Source organism: Grampus griseus (genome assembly GCF_964374135.1).
Source record: "Grampus griseus genome assembly, chromosome: 8".
NCBI classification, from domain to species: Eukaryota; Metazoa; Chordata; class Mammalia; order Artiodactyla; family Delphinidae; genus Grampus; species Grampus griseus.
Genome location: NC_139002.1, coordinates 40,781,836 through 40,802,439, shown reverse-complemented (window position 1 = coordinate 40,802,439; position 20,604 = coordinate 40,781,836). Strand labels below are relative to the sequence as shown.

General features: G+C 47.1%; 1 protein-coding gene across 1 annotated transcript in view; it reads left to right on the top strand.

Moving 5' to 3' along the window:
- FAT3 (FAT atypical cadherin 3) overlaps positions 1 to 20,604 on the top strand; it is a gene marked incomplete at its 3' end in the record, with an annotated part of 623,227 nt that overhangs the window by 563,391 nt on the left and 39,232 nt on the right. Inside the window, exons 15-20 of the mRNA XM_082661246.1 lie at positions 2,071 to 2,464; positions 5,008 to 5,218; positions 6,431 to 6,568; positions 7,706 to 7,849; positions 10,829 to 11,026; positions 14,140 to 14,938. Of these exons, the coding sequence (XP_082517372.1) occupies positions 2,071 to 2,464; positions 5,008 to 5,218; positions 6,431 to 6,568; positions 7,706 to 7,849; positions 10,829 to 11,026; positions 14,140 to 14,938 (1,884 nt within the window). The remainder of the gene's footprint in view (positions 1 to 2,070; positions 2,465 to 5,007; positions 5,219 to 6,430; positions 6,569 to 7,705; positions 7,850 to 10,828; positions 11,027 to 14,139; positions 14,939 to 20,604) is intronic.

The window sequence follows — 20,604 nt, the reverse complement described above, 5'->3', positions numbered from 1 at the left end:
TTTCCCTTTATATTCCCTTACGACCGCATCCATTCTTTTTTTTTTTTTTTTTTTGCGGTACGCGGGCCTCTCAGTGTTGTGGCCTCTCCCGTTGCAGAGCACAGGCTCCAGACACGCAGGCTCAGCGGCCATGGCTCATGGGCCCAGCCGCTCCGTGGCATGTGGGATCTTCCCGGACCCGGGCACGAACCCGTGTCCCCTGCATCGGCAGGCGGACTCTCAACCACTGCGCCACCAGGGAAGCCCATGACCGCATCCATTCTTATGGCTCTGCTGGCTCTCTGAATGCTGAAGACCCTCAAAAATGTAACTCCAGTTTGGACCCCTCCTCTGATCTCCAGCCTCCTCTGCTAACTTCCTACTTGAATCTCCACTTACATATAAAATGTCCATCTCACACTTAATCGATGCTAAACAGGGCCCGTGATCTTCGTCCAAATCCTATCGTCTTCCCGCAGTCAGTCCTCTCCATGGCAACTGATGGTAACTCCCTCTTTTCAGTCGCTCGGGCCCAAACCTAAGAGTCATTCTGGGATCTTCTCTTTCGTTCACATCCCACATCCTGCCAGCTCCACGGTGAGAAAGTGATCTATTCTCACCACCTCCAAGTTCAGAATACATTTAGGGCCCCTCACTTCTCACACCCACGTGTTCAGAGTACATCTGGAACCCGACCACGTCTCACCCCTTCCAACACCACCGTCCATTCCAGATGCCCTTATTGCACACCTGTCTTCCTGCAGGAGACTGCCAGTGGGTCTCTGCTTCCTGTCTTGCTGTTCTGTTCATAACCAGCTGCCTGAGCCATCCTGTTAATATCTAATTCATACCGTGTGACTCCCCTCCTCAGAGCCCTCCAGCGCTTCCCAACTACCACCAACCACCACCCCTCCGGGCGATCTGCTCCCCAGTGCGCCACCACCCTGCTCTCATCGCCTGCATGTTTCTTCTTCACTCTGCTCACACTGGTCCTTTCCCCCGTGCTCCTCAAACACACGAGCTCGGCTCCCACCCCAGGCTTGCCTGGGTCCCTCTGCCTGCGGCCTTCTTCCTCAGATTTCTGCACTGCTCACTCCCTCCCCCCCTCCTTCGGGTCTTCACTCAAATGCCAAACTTCCAACCACCTGTATTAAAAGGACCACCCTTCTCCCCAGCTCCCAAACTCCCTCTCCCCCCAACACTCACAATTCCCCCCCATTATGGCTTCATTCTTCTCCCTTTTTATTCCCAAACATACCATGTATTTTACTGATTCTTTGTTCTTGTTCATTTCTTATTTACTCTCACCAGAAAGTAAAAATTTCCCTCAGGAAATGTTTGTCTCTTGTCCATTATGAGAATCTCTAGTCTTTGGAATAGTGCCTGATAGAGTCTAGATAAAAATGTGTCGAGTTAATTAATTAATTTGTCTTTCTCTTTCTGTGGCACATCCGACGCTTATACCTGTTGGCATCTTAGAGTTTTTCTTAAGGATGCATGCTGTTCTTTAATATATTGAGAAGATCCAACTATTTCTTTTTTTATTAAGTTGCTGGATTGTTTATTAGGAGACGCATAGCGATCCTCAGGATAACAGTTTCAGATGGAGGTTATAAAGATATGAAGAAATTGCTTGAGGGCTTGAATAATAATAGGTTATATGTTCGTCGCTGTTTTCAAAGCGTTTTTCATCTTCCTTGTGGCCTAGGCAGGTAAGAAAGACTGTAACTTGTCCAAGCCACACGAGCCAGAAGAACTGAAGTCAGTTTCTCTAACATGATCAAGACAGTTGGTCAGTTATTTGAAAACATTGAAGGAAGGACTCATAACAACGTGACACATGCATGCAAAACGTTTTGCTTTAGCTCCAACTATTTCTGATATTTCTTACCAATATTTTCCGTTTCTTTACCATTTGGTTCAGTTGTATATTTGTTATAAACTGAAGTCGTCGTAGGACCAAAGCCATTGGTTTCCATAGTTACCGTTTTTCTTTGTGTGGCCGTTAGACAGTCATCAAAGCCACAGTCTTCTAGTGCAGAGAGCGTCCGCCTGCGTCCCTCTCCGCTCACGCTCTCGCGTCTCCCACAGGCACCAACAGGAAGGTCGTGTACTCCCTGGCCGACTCAGCCGACGGGTTCTTCTCCATCGACAGCTCGTCTGGCATCATCATCCTGGAGCAGCCGCTGGACCGAGAACAACAGTCCTCCTACAGCATCAGCGTGCAGGCCACCGACCAGAGCCCCGGCCAGGCCCTGTCCTCTCTGGCCACTGTCACCATCACCGTCCTGGACATTAACGACAACCCCCCCGTGTTTGAGAGGAGGGACTACCTGGTGACGGTGCCTGAGGACACCTCCCCTGGCACCCAAGTCCTTGTTGTTTTTGCCACCAGCAAAGATATAGGCACAAATGCCGAGATTACGTACCTCATCCGGTCTGGAAACGAGCAAGGGAAATTTAGGATCAACCCAAAGACAGGTGGGTAAGCAGCAACCAACTTAGAATCTAAGCCTTCACTATACCCTGGTTCTCCTCCTAACCCTCTAATCAACCGCCCTTCTCGGTGGAAACAAGTCTTCTCAGAGCAGGACCTGCATGCCGACCCCAGAGTGCCCTCTGACACTCTGTTCCAAGGATGCCCCCTGCTAAGTTTCAGCTCCTTGCTGTGGGCTCACTGGGCAAATACTTGGCCCCTAGGTTGGCTCCAGGATTTTTCAGATTGACAAGCTCGGGAACAGTCATGTGGTTCAAGATGGGGAGATAGTATTTGCAGATGGAGCCTCAGGGTCTGTTTGTTTCTCTCTTTTCTGTTTGCTTGTTTTTGTTACTTGGGTCCTATATTTCTGTGTTGGAACAGCTCCTGGGGATTAGCCTCCAGTTGCCACTGTCCATGCTCAGGTGGCCACTCTCTGGTCACCTACCAAGGCAGATGTTAATGAGTGATCTGCACGGTGACCTTCAGGCCTTCTAAACCCAGCACCCGGCCGGCTGGAATGGGCATTGTATTTGATTCCTACTCACTGCTCCCGTAGTCAGAACACTGCCATTTCTCACCACGCCCTTTTCAAACTCTGCGGGAGGGTGTGGCATCTCCTGGGGAAGAGATGTCTAGAAAGAAACCAAGAGAACAAAGAGAACCCTAGGGCTTTCTCTTCCTCGGGGAGTAATAGCTATTAGGGCTGTTTTGAGTAAGTGAAGAGGAAAATTCAGAAAAAAGTTTGGCTATTCTTTGAAAAGTAAACATACTCACCCTTGCGTTTTCAAAGAGTGTTTATATTAATATTTTCAAAGCTCTTTTGTGGATATTCTTATTTGTTTACTATCCCCCTATGAATAAGCAAGGCAGCCCATTTCACAGATGAGAAAGGTGAGTCCCTCATACCTTCTGGCCACTGGACATAATTCCGTCATCACTCAAGGAATACGTACTTGTTGAGCAAGAGGGCAAAGGAGGTCTGTTTTCTGTTGGATAATCTAAGACATATGAGCAAGAAACTATCACAATTAGCAATGTTCATGTAACGTGGCAGATACACCAGATTCCTATTAAGTCGTTAGTTATTTCTCCCATTTTCTGTATGAGCAAATCGGCTTCAGAGAGGTTAATTTTTCCAATGTGAGTAAGTTGTGGGTGGTGCAGAGGATCCAGGATTTGAAGTCAGATCTCCCTGACTCTGGAATACATGCTCTAACCTCTATATAGCACTGCTATGCCATGGGGGTGCAAAAATTGCAGGACACGTAGTCCCTGCCTTAGTATAGGAGGGTGGAAACGTTAATGGAAGGATTGCAGCAGCAGCTTCTCCCACTTAATAACCCTGTTTATTAAGTGCATTACTTCAAATTAAAATGTATGGGGATTTTCCTCATTTAAATGTGTGTTAGCCTTAGCATGTCTAGTTATGGCCATTGTATATGAATACCATGGGGAAATGGTTGAGTATTGTTTAAATCTGGCTCTGGATAACGAGGCTGGGATGCGAAATAAAGCGCTAGGGGTGGTAATTGCTAAGAAAACATAATTATGGAGAGAAAGAGGCTCTTGCTTTAGGTACGACTTCTATTTCTCACCTTAAGTAGAAGGGCAGGCTTAGCTCCCTGAGAAGCTGCCTGTCTGGAAAGAGAACAGATGTGATGTACTCACCTCGGTCCTAGGGACTGTTTTCCAGGTGGGAGAGAGAGGTAAATGCCCTCGAGAACTGCTCTGCAGACGGTACAATGACCAGCTACCAAGTGCAGGAGGCAGGACTGGGTCGCCCACCAGAAAGGGCTAGGATGGGAGGGAAAGAACACTCAAGGAGCCCCTCGCGGAGGTGCCCCCACCTAGCTGCTTTCACCTGTTCTCCTTGCTTAATTTAAGAACTCTGTGCCATGGGTATTAGCTCTGCTCTGTAGTTGTAGACACTAAACTCACGCTTGCTATTCGGTAACAGATTCCCAAGTGTTTCCTTTTCCGTCACATCACTACATCCTGAACTTTCTGAGGTCTTTGTCCTCTTTGTGCCATAAAAGTTTCAGAAAAGCGGCTTATAAGTAGGGGAGGCACCTTAGTGGTTAATTCAGTTTAAGAGTTAGGTTAAGTCTGCAAGTATATACTTACTGATGAGGGACGGGGTCATACAATCACGTCCACGCATCTTGGCACATCCTCAGTCTGCCTGGGTCCAGCTGAGGAATCCTGGGGAGGTGCTCATAGGGGATGCTTGCTCCGGTCCCTCCTCCCAAATTGCCTGAGAGTGAATAATGCCAGAGATTTTCAGGCTGCCCGAGGGAAGTTCAGAAGCTATTGCGGAAACATGCAAAGACCTGATTTCTTCAGCATTGTGTCTGATGGATAGCAGTGTTTTAACTGTCAGCATTAATCAGACTCCGGGTTGCTTTCAGCTGGGTATTAAGTAAACAAATTCCTGAATATCTCAAACTCTTGGCTGGAAATGATGTTACAAATATTACCATGATTGTGGGACTGCTGACCAGAGTTTCTCCTAATCAAATCTAAAGTTCCCCATTTTCCTTCAAAGGGAGTATCTCTGTGTCTGAGGTCCTGGACTTTGAACTATGCAGAAAGTTTTACCTGGTGGTGGAAGCGAAAGACGGGGGCACCCCCGCCCTCAGTGCCATGGCCACTGTCAACATCAACCTCACAGATGTGAATGACAACCCTCCCGAGTTCAGCCAGGATGTCTACAGTGCCGTCATAAGTGAAGACGCCTCGGTCGGGGACTCTGTCATTTTGGTAGGTGCCAGGGGCGTGGTCCAGACACCTGGGACTAATAATCCTCAAGAGAGTGAAAAAGGGAGCAGAGTCTATCTTGGATTCCCTTCGCACTTCCTCTTTTCAGCGTCCTTTGGTCCCCAAGAACTTTAGTCAGACCCCAGCCTTTCAACTACTCCTTCTCCACATTCTGTTAGAAAGGGTCTGATAAAGTTCATTTATATCAAGGTGTAAGTGATCACTCATCACGTTCCTCCCAGGAGTGTATTTTTTTGAGAAACAAAACAGACCATGGAATGAATTTCTAATGATAGCTCCTACTAGCTTGTGACCTTGGATGACAAGTTAGTAGATGGCTAAGGACAGAATAAAAAAATCCTTCCCACCCCCCCAAATACACACATACACACACACACACACACACACACACACACACAGAAGGGCAGCTACAAATGGGATCAAGCTTAAGACTGACTGGTTACTCTTAAAGGAGCTCTTTCTGGAAGGAATTTTTTCTATACCAATAAGAGCAAGCTATGTATTAGGAGGACACAGGTTCTCTTAGACATAGAAATTACATTTGGGAACAGTGAGTCAGTCCCGTCCTCAGCACCCTCATTACCCCTAGGTGGGAGAGGTCCCTTCCACCCACCCTCATATCTGGCTCCTGCAGCACCAGGTGTTCATTCTTTACACATCCAAGGTAGACTTCCCAGGCCATTTCTCCTGGGGCCTGAAACGATTACAAGACTATTTCCATACATATAAATCCCAACATCACCAATGTGGAGCAGCAGACAGTGGGGCTGTGTGTTTGCCATGTGGGAAAGGGAATTTTCTTGGACTTCCTTAACATGGGAATGCATACCTTTAGAAAATACCTGACTCAGTGGCAGAGACCATTGTTTTGCCGAATTGGGAAAGAATTCCCGAAGTATCCCTATCAGTTAGTGTTGGGTCTATCCTTACTGGCTCAAGGCCTGAGGAAAATCAGGCCTAACAAGCATCAGGCTGTAGGCAGATAAAAATGAACATAAATAAAACGGCAGCTCTAGTAATGGTGCTTTCCTCCTTCGGCCAACCCCAAATCTCTTCCCCTGGCATTGGTGAGTAGAACGCCTAAGAAAACTCTCAGAGTTGCGCCCATTTGTACAGACCTGGGACCCTAAGAATAAACCTTTTCTCTGTCTGTCGTGTCATGTCTTTGCTTTGTTTTGCTTGTGTCCCGTGAAGCTAATAGCAGAAGATGCAGACAGCCAGCCCAATGGACAGATTCGATTTTCCATTGTGAATGGAGATCGAGACAGTGAATTTGCTGTGGATCCTGTCTTGGGACTTGTGAAGGTTAAAAAGAAATTGGACCGGGAACGGGTAAGCTAGTTGAGGCCTGCTCCCTTCCCATCCACACCCACCGCTTCACTGAAATCAGGCCAGACTCCATGAGTATAAGTGGGAAGGTTCTCCATTCTAAATAACGCGAGTGGGAATTCCCTGGTGGTTCAGTAGTTAGGACTCTGCGTTTTCACTGCCGTAGCCTGGGTTTGATCCCTGATCTGTGAACTAAGATCCCATCAGCCTCGAGGTGCAGCCAAAAAAAAAAAAGAAACAAACGAACAACGACAACAAAAAAACACACATTGAATAATGGGAGTAAATAGGGATGGACTAAAATGCAGCAGGAAGTATTTTCATTAGACCTTAGAAAGAATTTGTTGCCAGTAGATGCTGGTATTTTCTTATTTTTGGAGGCTTTAAAGAAAAAGCAAAAACCTGGCTTTCTAGATGGTTTGAATTTTGGTCCTTCCAAAGCAAGAAAGCAGAAAAGTATATTCAGCGTAGGGATCCTGTGGTCCTGGTTTCATGAACAGCATTGACCCTAAGTGAGCAGATACAAAAGGATAACCTGAAGGTATCTAGGTCAGAAAGAATGATCCAGCAGATTCCTCTGCCCGAGGTTAAACTAAGTTTCTAAACACTGCCTTTTTGGACCAAAAATATGTCTTCAAAGTGAAATTTACATATGGAAAAAGATGCCATAGGCGTGACGCTTAAACGTAGAAAGACTTCACTGGGTAATAGAAGCCCGTAATATACTCCCAAAGTATGAAAAGTCATACTTAGGACAGATCGGTTGTGACAACTGTTATAGTTTGAACGACAGCCAAGAGCTGTGGTTCTAACCCGGGCTGATTTTACCCCCAGGGGACATCTGGCACTATTTGGAGACATTTTGGGTTGTGACAAGCAGGCAGAGGCAATATTGACTTCTAGTGAGTAGAGACCAGGGACGCTGCTAAACACGCTGCAACGCACAGGTCCGCCCCCGACAACTAAGAATTATCTGGCCCCAAAGGCCAGTTGGTGCCGAGGTTGAGAAACCCCGGTCTAGGGACTCAACGTGAAGATGGCTCATCTTCCGCAAAGCCCTGTGAGCCTGCAGCGCCTGGGCGAGCCCAGAAGGAAGCAAGCGCTGTGATCCTTCACTGTCGGCCCTTTGTGCTTTGGCAGGTGTCTGGATACTCCCTGCTCATCCAGGCAGTAGACAGCGGCATTCCTGCGATGTCTTCAACTGCCACTGTCAACATTGATATTTCTGATGTAAACGACAACAGCCCAGTATTTACACCTGCTAACTATACCGCTGTGATTCAGGTGAGCAAATCTGGCCTCCCAGGCTCTTGTCCTTACGCACTCATCCTCCTTCCTCCGCTGTTAGTTACTCATCATGGTTTACTCTTGTTTTTACCTAATATCAACTCATCCCATCATAGGGCTAGTATGATAAGAGCCTGATTCTTCTACTGCAACTGATTCATAAAACGTCGATCAGTGCTATGGCCAATGGGGTTCTTTCAAGTGTCAGGTGCTTTCCGTACACGGTCTGTCCTCACGACCACCCTCACTTTATAGTGAAGGAGGTAAGGATCTGAGAGGTTAAGTAGCTCAACCAAGATCATGAAGCTGTTAGGTGATAGAGTCAGCATTTGGACTCGGGTCTGTCTTCTGAAAAGACTATTCTCTTCCCACAGGGACAGGCTGCCTTTAAGCCACTTTGTGCTATTCTAGCAGGGGAGGGAGGTTGATACGAACCATCTTGTTTGTCAAAGGGAGATTGGCCATCAGGCTAGAGCTGCTCCTCATTAAAATCAGTCTTCCAGGGCTTCCCTGGTGGCGCCATGGTTGAGAGTCCGCCTGCCGATGCAGGGCACGCGGGTTCGTGCCCCGGTCCGGGAAGATCCCACATGCTGCGGAGCGGCTGGGCCCGTGAGCCATGGCCGCTGAGCCTGCGCGTCCGGAGCCTGTTGCTCTGCAACGGGAGAGGCCTCAACAGTGAGAGGCCCGCGTACCGCAAAAAAAAAAAAAAAAAAAAAAAAAATCAGTCTTCCATAAGCAGTTTGTTTAGCAGTTTAAACCCACTTGCTCTCTAAAATTAGACTGCAGGAGAGAGTGACTTACTGCTGGTGTTCTGCTCTCAGAGAGAACGACTTTTCTTCCCAGCTATTTTTTTTTTTTAATTCAAAAGATATCTCATGAGCACGGTACTAAGCGCCAAGCTACTTCCATTTCCCAGTATTTCTAAGAAGCTGAAAGTCCGACTTCAAGAGGATCAGGAAATCCAGTCCAGGAATACTGTCAGCATGGAGGACTTACAGGAGACAGGGATGGATATATGTGTCTTGTGGGGACCACGGATACTTTAGGAAATCAGCCTCAGAATCACCCGCCCATCTTGAGGGGCGCCTTTGGAACAACATTCAAGACTTTGAGTCTGGCCATCTATAGGCCCCCAGCTCCCCACACCACTGAGCCCCCCCAGAATCAGGCTGAGCAGCTCTCTGCTCCCTTCCTACTCCTTTCTCAGCGAAACCCGATTCCTTCCCCAGCGGTATTTTGGTTTCCTCTCCTCTCTGATGCTCATTCCAGCAGCTGTGCATTCCTGCCCCTCTCCAGCTTCCACAGAGCTCCCCTCCAGGCTCTGCCCCTTCCCCTACTGCCACTTCCCTCCATGGCTGTGCTCCCCACCTGTCCCCACGATGCTGCTCTCTGCCCCCCCTCCCCCGCCTCCGCTCACTAGCCCAGCGCCAAATGGGCTCTGGCTACTCAAGGTCAGTTTTATGACACGCGTCGATCAGCTTGACAGACTGTTCTCACACGCACTCCAGGAAGTCAGCAGGGAGAGAACAGAGACTCTGAGCCCACGAGCGGGGACCGTGGCTTCTTGTCTGCAACACTGGGCCCGTCTGTGTTCTCTTTCACCCTCCTTCCTCGGATGCGACCCCTCAGGCACACATACTCTTACCCTCTCTCTTGTATGGAGGAAATGGCTTTTATAGAGAGAGCAAACAAATCAATAAATCTTCTGTGTTGTGTGGCGCTGAGGATACTGTCAGCTTGCACTAATAAATCTACGCTGGGCTGGGACGTTTCCACAACTTATCCCAGCGGGAGACGGTGTCTAGTTCCTGATAACCAAAAGGCCACTTGAGAGGAGAAGCAACATGAGAAGTATCTGAGGTTCTTTTCTCCTGCAAAAAAAATGCTCCTCCCATTGTTCACCCCAGAATGATTTTCTTTTTCCAACACATGGTTCTCATAAGACTAATTCAGCGCCTAACACATGAGTGTGCCCACCCCGCCCGTGACTGCTGTCATGTAGGGTATCATTGTCTCCATCTCTGGGACCCAAACTCAGTTAATCCAAAGTCAATGTCATCAGAAGGCCTGAACGAATGAAAATGACTTCAGGCCCGAGCTGTGGGAATGCTGAAGTCTAAACAGAGCAGAGCAAGGAAACCAGTGCCTGAGCTACCGAGGAGTATAATTTGGTGTTTTCAAAGTAAGGACAACCTTGGGCCCAAGAAGGAGTAACTAGGAGCCTTTGTGTTTCCATCTGGGGTAGAAGGCAGAGTTTCTGCAAAATCCTGTTGGCATAATGACATCCGGACTTCCGAAACTTACAGATTCCTTTTCTCTTCATTCGCTAACTGAGGAATATCCATCCCATCCCCTTTCCCTTCCCTTAAGAAATAGCAAAACTGTGTTCTGATGGCTGGGGTGAAAAGCCCTGTTTTTCACCTGACACCCGCCTTTGTATTTTTCCTGGGAAGTTGCCAGGATGTCCCCCTAAAGAGTCCGGTATTGTGACTTTCTGTCACCATGTTGGGCCTCCGCATAACTGTGCTGTGGTAAGTGTGACGAAGTGCTTTCCCATCCTGAAAGGTTGATGTTTTCTTGGCCCGAGAGGATTTCTGACATCGTCATGAAGGCTGATGAGCACCGTGTATCTCTGGAGCCGTTCGGGTGAACTCAGGGCAGTTCCAGCCTTTCGAGGACAAGGTATAACCAGCAGCATCCTTGGAACCTGCAAACCCATTCAAAGCCAAGTCCTCATGTTTTCACGTGCAGCTCACTGTCTCACAGGGCAGCTGTGGAGTGGCAGCAAAGGATGGGAAACATGACGCTCACAGAGGCCAGCACATTTTCAGAAGACAAGATAACATCACAGGGAATCCCTTCCGCAAAAAGCCCTGTTTCTAGCACAGCACTCTCAGCTGGTAATGATGGGTTTTCTTTTTAAATGTGAAGAGAGGTGTAATTTTATCTTCCCTTTTAATATACTCTCTTATGCAGGAAAATAAGCCAGTAGGCACCAGCATTTTGCAGCTCGTGGTGACAGACAGAGACTCCTTTCACAATGGGCCTCCCTTCTCCTTCTCTATTTTGTCGGGAAACGAAGAGGAGGCGTTCGTGTTGGACTCGGATGGGATCCTGCGCTCAGCCGTGGTCTTCCAGCACATGGAGTCTCCAGAGTATGTGCTGTGTGTCCAGGTACAGCCTCATCCTCTGGCCGCATCAGGCCAGCTTTCTCTCGTGCTTGTTGCTGGGCCCGTTGGTTGGGTTTTCTTTGTCAAGCAAGTCAACATAAATCATTACTCATTTTAATTTCAAATTCAATTTCACACCAATAAAAGTGGCCTCTGTATGTGAAGTTGAACAGGAAGGAAAGGAAGCATCATTGTTGAAGTGGGACGTTCCCGTAGGGTGTGCCGGGCTGACGGTCACTGGGCTTAAATCTGCATTTTGAAAATTCCTGGGGTTCTAGTCGAGCCCCAAAGACAACTCATTTGTCAAGCCTTGCTGCTTGGTACTGAGAAGTGTTTCCCAGGTCAACCCGAGTGGGGAAGGAACCAGTCCTTGTCCTAATGTGATTGAGCTATTTCATGGCCTCTGCTTTTGAAGAGACCTCAACTTGGTACGTTTCCCCAGTGAGATGGGAGGGGAACAGGGATTCAGACGGCAATGGCCTCCCAACATTTCAGCTTCTTCAAGGTCATGGTGTAAAATGAAGTGAGACAAAGAGGCAAAAGTGGCAGTTATGGGAAGAGTGTGGATAGGAGCAGGAAAGAGAGAGCACCAAAAATTCACTGGGTGCAAATTTTGCCAGTACCAAGATGTGGGTCCCATCAGTGAAACTGAGTGACTTTTTTTACCCACAGTTGGCACAGAGGGCAACCTAAACTCATTATTGATGGTGGCAATAATAACAATAGCCATTCTTTATGTAGCATTTCATTGTGTACCTTATTTCTCTGGATAAATTATGGCTTGCTCTACTCCACGGAACCTTCCAAATTAATGACTTTTGGGTCCAAGCACATTGATAAACTCTTCAGTTGCCACCCACGCGTCCAACAATATTATGTGAATGATTTTATATCACAGTATAGGTCCTCAAGGGCAAGGAGAGAGTTTTAGTGCCTTCTCACAGAAGCTAGTACAGTTCTTTGCATACCTTCTCTGGTTGTTAGAGAGCATATTTCACAACTCAGACTTTGTAAACACCAAAACTAGCAAACCTAAAAACTAGTAGGAGAGCTTCCTCCTACTAGTCCCTTATATTAAACTACCACCAAGTCGCACGTTTCTGCCTTCACAAGGTCCCCGTGTGCATCAGGTATGTTCCCTTTGCCATCACCCCACTTTATTCTATATCGCCCGATACTCATACTATTGCAGAAGCCTCCCGGGTGTTCCTCTGGCTTCTGCCTCATTCTTTTCTGATCTATCCCTACACCCCTCCAGGCTAATCATTCCACTTTGATTATATCAGTCCACTTTGATTATGTCATTCCACTAAACCAGAGGTCAACAGACTATAATAGCCCCTGAACCACATCCTGTCCTCAGCCTGTTTTTATAAGTAAAGTTTTATTAGAACACAGCCTCACCGATTCATTTACATATGCTCTGGGCTTCTTCTCTGCTGGAATGATAGTTGAGTAGTTGATAGAGATCGTATAACCCCAAAGCCTAAACTATTTCTTATCTAGCCCTTTACAGAAAAAGTGTGCCAACCCCTAAACTAAATCCATCTGAGCTCCCTAGTGCCTGAAAACTTGTAAATTCTGACTCTTTCAGACTTTAGGCAGGCATGACTGTGCAGTCCTTCTCAGGCCACAAGCCCATGAGTCTGCCACCTTACACCCAGTGGCTTCATGCCTTTCTGTCACCCTTCTGGTTTTCAACATCTGAGTGGGCAACCTCTGGCCTATAGAGTCCAAACTCATCACTGTCTTTTTTTTTTTTTGTGGTACGTGGGTCTCTCACTGTTGTGGCCTCTCCCGTTGCGGAGCACAGGCTCCAGACGCACAGGCTCAGCGGCCATGGCTCACGGGCCCAGCCGCAGCATGTGGGATCCTCCCGGACCGGGGCACGAACCCGCGTCCCCTGCATCGGCAGGCAGACTCTCAACCACTGCGCCACCAGGGAAGCCCCATCACTGTCTTTTGAGGCCATACACAGTTTCACTTCAAGTTCAACCTAATTTGCTAAATTTATCTCTTCTTACATGAATTTTCCATTTCAGCATCTCCGGTTCATATAATTCATTTTTAAAAGCATATGGTGATGGTAATAATAAAAATGACAACATTACATTAACTCTCACATACTAAGTACTTCTATGAGTCAAGCCTGTGCTAAGTACGTTGCAATCACTGTGTCTGTTAATCCCCGCAGTACAAGAATCCTGTGAGGTAGATATGACTATTTTATTCAAATTAAAGATACAGAAATTGAAGCTCGAAGAAGTTAAGTGACTTACTCCAGGCCAGACACATAGAGGCAGGGCCAAGATTCAAACTCAGGTCTCTGCGATGAGCAAGCCTGTGCTTTTCTACTGCCTTCTACAAACAAGGACACATCTCCTCAGATGGTACCTGGCCTGCAAGGTCCTTTGCGGCCCCACATCTTGAGATACCCGCCCTGGGGACCCAGCCCCTGAGAATCTGCCCTTCTCAGAAGTCCTACAACACTGACTACCTTCACATTGCACATGGCAGGTTCTCAGTAATGATCTGTTTCAGGGTAGTGGTTCTGTCAATTCTTATGTAAAGAAGGAAGTCAAAATGGGTTTTTTCAGGCTACCTATTTTGCCCTTCAGTGTACCATCTTTATTCTAAACCCTGATATTGTGTACTTCTCACTTTAAATAACATTTTTTCTTAAATGTGCAGAAAAATGCTGTCTGGTCCAATCAAAAGCAAAGAAGCCAAAGAGAACAAAGATTTCTCCTACAAGTGGGAATGCCACTTTATGGGGTTCCCCTGTGGCTTCTGTCCAAAATTAAAACAAGGCCAGCCTGTTGTGGGCATGCTGGATCCTATAGCACCCTCTGTTCTCCCTCCCAATTCACCCCCATGGCTTTACTGTGTTGACACATTTTATTGTCCATAACAGAGTGTACATGTGGGGACCCCAGGTGATAAATCACTCCTCTTACTTAAATGCACATCCTCAACATTTTGCAGAATAGTGGCAGGGGATGGAGGAAGAAGCAAACATGGTTAAAGGAACAGACATCTTCAGAGTTTTGTTGATCTTTTTTTAATTATTATTTTTTTTTCTTACTTCCTTGGCTTTCTCCCTCTTGGTTGTTTTAGGCAAAAGACTCAGGCAAACCTCAGCAAGTTTCTCACTCCTACATCCGCGTGCGGGTCATCGAGGAAAGCATCCACAAGCCCACAGCCATCCCCCTGGAAATTTTCATTGTCACCATGGAGGACGACTTTCCTGGTGGGGTCATTGGGAAGATCCATGCCACAGATCAAGATGTGTATGATGTCCTCACATTCGCCCTGAAATCGGAGCAGAAAAGCTTGTTCAAGGTGAACAGTCATGATGGGAAAATCATCGCCCTAGGAGGCCTGGACAGCGGGAAGTACATCCTGAACGTGTCAGTGAGTGATGGCCGTTTCCAGGTGCCCATCGACGTGGTCGTGCATGTGGAGCAGCTGGTGCACGAGATGCTGCAGAACACCGTCACCATCCGCTTCGAGAACGTATCCCCCGAGGATTTTGTGGGGCTGCACATGCACGGGTTCCGGCGCACCCTGCGGAACGCGGTCCTCACCCAGAAGCAGGACAGCCTGCATATCATCAGCATCCAGCCCGTGGCGGGCACCCATGAGCTGGACATGCTGTTCGCGGTGGAGACGCCCAACAGTGAGTTCTACAAGCCGGCCTACCTGATCCAGAAGCTGTCCAATGCCAGGAGACATCTGGAGAACGTCATGCGCATCTCAGCCATCCTGGAGAAGAACTGCTCCGGGCTGGATTGCCAGGAGCAGCACTGCGAGCAAGGCTTGTCGCTGGATTCCCACGCGCTCATGACCTACAGCACAGCTCGCATCAGCTTCGTGTGCCCGCGTTTCTACAGGAACGTGCGCTGCACCTGTAACGGTGAGTGCGGTTCGGAGGGTGCCCTCCCCAGTCCTGAGCTTTCAGAGGTGGCCTGGATTACCATCCTGGCATGCATGCATTCGTTCATTCACTCATTGGACAAAATATTTACTGCCCGCCATGTCTTGCACATTGTAAATAGTGCTGCAGTGAACACTGGGGTGCGTGTGTCTTTTCAGATTAGAGTTTTTGTCTTTTCTGGATATACGGCCAGGAGTGGGATTGCTGGATCATACGGTAACTCTATTTTTAGTTTTTTAAGGAACCTCCATACTGTTCTCCACGGTGGCTGCACTAAGTATCGTATGATATCACCTACATGTGGAATCCAAACACAAATTATATGAACGAACTTATTTACAAAACAGAAATTGACTCTCAGTCATAGAAAACAAACTTATGGTTATCAAAGGGGCAAGGTGGAGGGTATATATTAGGAGTATGGGATTAACAGATAACAATACTATATGTAAAATAAACAATAAGCACCTACTGTATAGCACAGGGCGCTATATTCAATATCTTGTAATAACCTATAATGGAAAAGAATCTGAAAAAGAATATATATATATATATATATATATATAGAACTGAATAACTTTGCTGTATACCTGAAGCTAACACGTCACTGTAAATCAACTATATTTCAATGTTAAAAAAAAAAAAAAGTAGGAATTAGACGTGTGATAACAGGTAGGGGAGGGACAGCATTCCAGTGGAGGGGCTGTTTGTATGAGGCTTAGGGGCAAGACAGCAACCTACAATGAGGGGATTGAAAGAGATTTCCAGTGATGACAAAGGAGACTTGTGAGTCGGCCCAGTGATCACAGAAGAGCCATTAGCCAGGGTGACGTTCTAGAAATTATCTCAAAGCAGTGGGAGCCATTGGCTCATTTGACGGGGGAGAAGTGACAGAATCAGGTCTGTATTTCATGAAGAGCCTGCTGGCTGCAGAGGTGAATGGGTTAGACGGGGCTGGGCCAGAGGCAGGGAAACAAGTTCAGAAGCTATCGCAGAGGGGAAAGGCAGCTGGATTTGCTTCAGTGAAAAACAGGGGCCAGATATTCCGGAGCACAGTCAAGGGGTGGATTCAGCCCTCAGAGCGGCAGAGATGGAATGGTTTGTATTTGTCGACGTAACTAGAGTCTCTGAACCTTGACCTTCCCTGGTCAGAGGCCATAGCTGCACAGAGTCGCATGACCACAGTGGTCAGCAAGAAACCTTGCTCTCTCCCTCTTTTTCTCTCTCTGACATATGGCACCATAAATTCACTGCCCTCTTCGAAGAAAATTGCACCTGGAGTTTTTCTAGCCAGTGAAAACTTGGCCTAAAGGTACTGTGGCCAGAAGAGAAGCCATTTATAAAACATCCTTTAGGTAATTGAGGACAGGCAGGGCCCCTGCCCTCTTCCCTTGTAGAAAGTTTTGTGTTGCACTTTGGAGAATGAGTTCATCAGAGGAAGGCCCCAGAGATCACAGCTCCCTCGAGAGACCTTTTGATGACCTCCAAGCAGCCTAGAAGAGTGCTGGCCACTCACTTCGTGGTCCCCAGTGAATTCTGTTTTGTGTTTTCATCACGTAGATGCAGTGATATCCAAACTGTTGAATATGTAAATTAGCTCCAAAGTAGCTCCAAAGGAACTCCAAGCATGTGTGCTAGGTGTAATGCATTTCTGGCAGAAGCCACCAACATGCAGGATTTATGAATGCCGGTCATCCAGACCCTACCCATATTTCCTTTGTAGGCAAACTGATTTATGCACTAGAGCCTTCCTGCAGTGATTCACAGCAGGGTTCAAAAGACGTTCGAGACAGGACAGTGCAGACTCTGCAGGAGAAACTAAACCAGCTAATTAATCCTTGTGCTCTGGGAACTCATTTCATTCAGTAGAAAACTGTGGTACCGGCAATGTCCTAGGCACTGCAGATTCAAAGTGAAAAAAGACACAGTCCCTGCTCTTAGGAGCTGGCTATTGTGAACTCAGCTGTTGCAAGTACCTGTTGGCATTAATGGTGTTATAAGGAATGCTGGGGAGGAAAAAGGACAGAGTCCCTATCGTGGCCAGAGGAAAGCTTTCTGTGACACTTAGGCACCAGAGACCACCTATATTCTAAGTTTTGAGGGATGAGTATGAGTTCTTCAAGAAGAGACAAGGGGAGGGCAGGCTTAGCAGTTTTCTTCAAAGCAGGGATTTAGATTTTGTTGGAGAGAGGGGTCTTGTTCTGCATTTTGCATGAGACACTGATGTTTTAAATGCAGTGAGTTTCAAGGTGGTATCCTGGCCCAGGGCTCCTGTCCTCGAGTCCCCATAAATCTTTCCACTCCCGGGAAACCCAGAATGCTGGAAGTTTTTGCGATTCAGCCCCGAGACGTCCCAAGAGGAGGCTTTCTCGGTTTAAAAAGTGAGCATTTCCTGAACAAGAACTCTGTGCAGACTCGCCTCACTTCTCAGCCCCTTTGCACCTTTAAGTCCCTCCTGTAATTAAGCTGCAAAATAAAATACTGGATGTTAGTGGTAAAAGCACCTCAGAACATCATCTGGCCCAATCCCCATCTTCAGCAGCTGATATACGATAATCTCCCTTTTATAAATATGGTAGCTGCCTGCCTTGCCCAGGGCCATACGGCTGGTGAGAAGGGCATGCTGATTCAATAAAGGTTCATCTTGGGCCCTTGTTTTATTCCCTGCATCTTAAGAACAGGAACTCTTCCATTTTTTATAGGATTCATAACCCCAGTGCTATGTACTCTATAAGAATATTCAAATAACCCCATTTTTCCTGACTGATCACCAACCTCATAGACCCATGGCAGAACAGCAGGGGATCTCAGACTCCACTATGCCTGTGGCTTACTAGAAATGCCCACTACTGAGACCCACACTCAAATATAGCAGGAGGTTTTGGGTGGAGCCTGGGAACCACTATATATGTAGCCTGGGTGATTCTAATTCTGGCGAGTTTGGTGAGGAAACCAAACTCTAAGAAATCTCACATCAACATAAAATAGAAACAATTTCCTCTGGGTTCAGAGGGCAAACTCTTAATTATCATAGTAATGGCTCTCTCGGTTTTTCTGAAGTATCCTCGTAAATAAAAATACAGTGAAGAACTGTTAAGGAAAGCATTAATCATTTTAGACATTTGCTCATTTATTGGAAAGGAGAGGTAATTGAAGTCAGTAAATGCCCCCAGGCCCCCAAACACACACACATACACACACACACACGCACACCCAGTACTGCTGCTTGTCTGTTTATCCTAGAAGGTTGACAGATACAATAAATGGACTTTTCCACCACTTGGTGGAATAATTAGGATGATAAATAGAGGTAGCTGCCCATTCTGGGCTGTGTAGTAATATTTATACAGATTTGGCCTCAATATTCTACCCTCCTCCCAACTTCCAACCCATCTTTCTCTCGTGCAGACTTTTGGGTCAAATTAACATCATTTACATCTTAAACCAAAATGCTGAGTTGCTTTGACAAAATGCAAACAGGCTTGAAATTTAGTGCCAAAGAGCCTCATTATATTCCAGCCCCCACAAAGCATCACGTTTGAACAAAAGTTTGAGAGCTACAGAGAGAGTTCTGAGGTCGTGCGGTGGCTCCTGGTAAACTTTAGATGTTCGGTGAACTTTGGCACTTGGGTAAGAAAGCCCGACACCAACCTAAACGATGGGGAATGATAAAGGCCCTTGAGCTCCTCTGCGGAAGCCAGAGGACAGAGCATTGGGGCAGCCCATGGGGCAGTGATGATTGTCCATTTTGGAAAATTTTCATTGATTTTTCAAAAGTCTAATCTAGAAATATATCAAAAAGGAGACGCTTTGTCCAAGAGAATGGACTCGCCACGAGACCATCAGAGTTTAAGACCAATGTGTTTATGAGAATGTTAGTGGAAGTGGATGCCTGACTTGTCTAGTCCTGGTTCAGATATGGAACCCAGACTAGAAACTGGAGATCCAGTAAAACGCGTGGAGCGTCTGCCGTGGGTGAGCTCTGTGCTGGCAGGGCTGAGGGTGACAGCAGCCGTGCCCTCAGCCAGTGGTGTATGATGCCACTGTGAGGGTTTGCAGGGCAGGGAGAAGAACACTGAGGGTGATGCCACCTGCACTAGGTCTGAAAGGATGCCTAGAATTAGGTAGGTGATGGGGAGGGAGTGCTCAAGCCTGAGGAGCATTAGAGCCAAGGAATAGAGGCGACAAACCGCGTGCAGTGCAGTGCACAGATAAAGGCAGGGACAAACATAGCAACTAACATTTAGTGAGCAGTGACCTGTTACTGTCCTGTGTTTCACACAGGTGTCATTGCATTTAACCCTCATCATAACCCTAAAGGGTAGGTATCATTAACTTTCCTCAAAAGCTAAGGAAACTTGGACTTGGAAAGGTCAGTTGACTTGCTCAAGGTCACAAACTTAGTAAGGGTCAAGCTAGGATTCACACCTGGCAGTCCTAACCACTGTACCCTATCACCTCTGCACAGATGTGAAAGGAACTTGAAATTCACCCAGTCCAACCTCCCACCCACTACAGACATCCTGTTCACTGTACTCCTGGCACAATAATTCAGCCAAGGTTTGAACCCCAGTCGGGGCAATCACTACCTCACAAGATGGACCTAACACAACTTCTCTCTTCTAGGGCACCAAAATCCACCTCCTTGTGATGTCACCCAGCTCCACCATTTAGAGCCACACAGAACCCGAGCTGTCTAACCTCTCCTGTACAAGATGCCCTCCAGTCATCTAAGGATAGTTTTTAGGACCCCTTGAATCTCTTTTTCTAGACAAACAACAGAAGTTCCTTTGCTCCTTGGCTGTGAAAAATAGGAGCTAGAAGGGGTTGTAATTCCTGTAGTTGGGGAACAGAATAAGCATAAAGGAAGGAATCCTCTGTCCTACTTGAAGGAGTCCATGAAAGGCGTTGGAAGCAATGAATAGTCCTGGGAAGGTATTTTGAGCAGAGAGAGAGTGAAGAGAAAAGCCCAGGGATTCGGGGCACCCTTTCATTTGCTCACTCACTCAACAGTGAATTAAATACTTTTCCAAGCCCTAGGCGGGCTGCTGGAGACACAGTGGTGAGTGAGGCTAACATGGTCCCCATTCTCATGGACCAAGAACCGGCATCATGTACTGAGCGAACAACAGGGAGCTCAGTTAGATTGAGTTGGATGGTGGGGAGTCTGGACAGTCCTGGAAAAATATGGTAAGACAGGTAAAAGGAGCCTGTGAGAGGCAGCCACAGTGATGTACTTCTCATAAGCACAATAAAATAAAATAAAATTTTGAACGCTTCTGCAAGGCAGTAAGACACTTAAAACTTAGCCTTGATGAGTTTTTAAAAAACATAAAACAGGGCTTCCCTGGTGGCGCAGTGGTTGAGAGTCCGCCTGCCGATGCAGGGGACACGGGTTCATGCCCTGGTCCGGGAAGATCCCACATGCCGTGGAGCAGCTGGGCCCGTGAGCCATGGCCGCTGAGCCTGCGCGTCCAGAGCCTGTGCTCCGCGACAGGAGAGGCCACAACAGTGAGAGGCCCGCGGACCGCAAAAAAAAAAAAACAACCTGAGATTGGGTTTGCACTTAGGCTGGGGATTGTTAATGCTAATTCTCAAAGGACAGAGCCCATTGTCCCAACCCCAGGGATTCTGAATAATTTAGT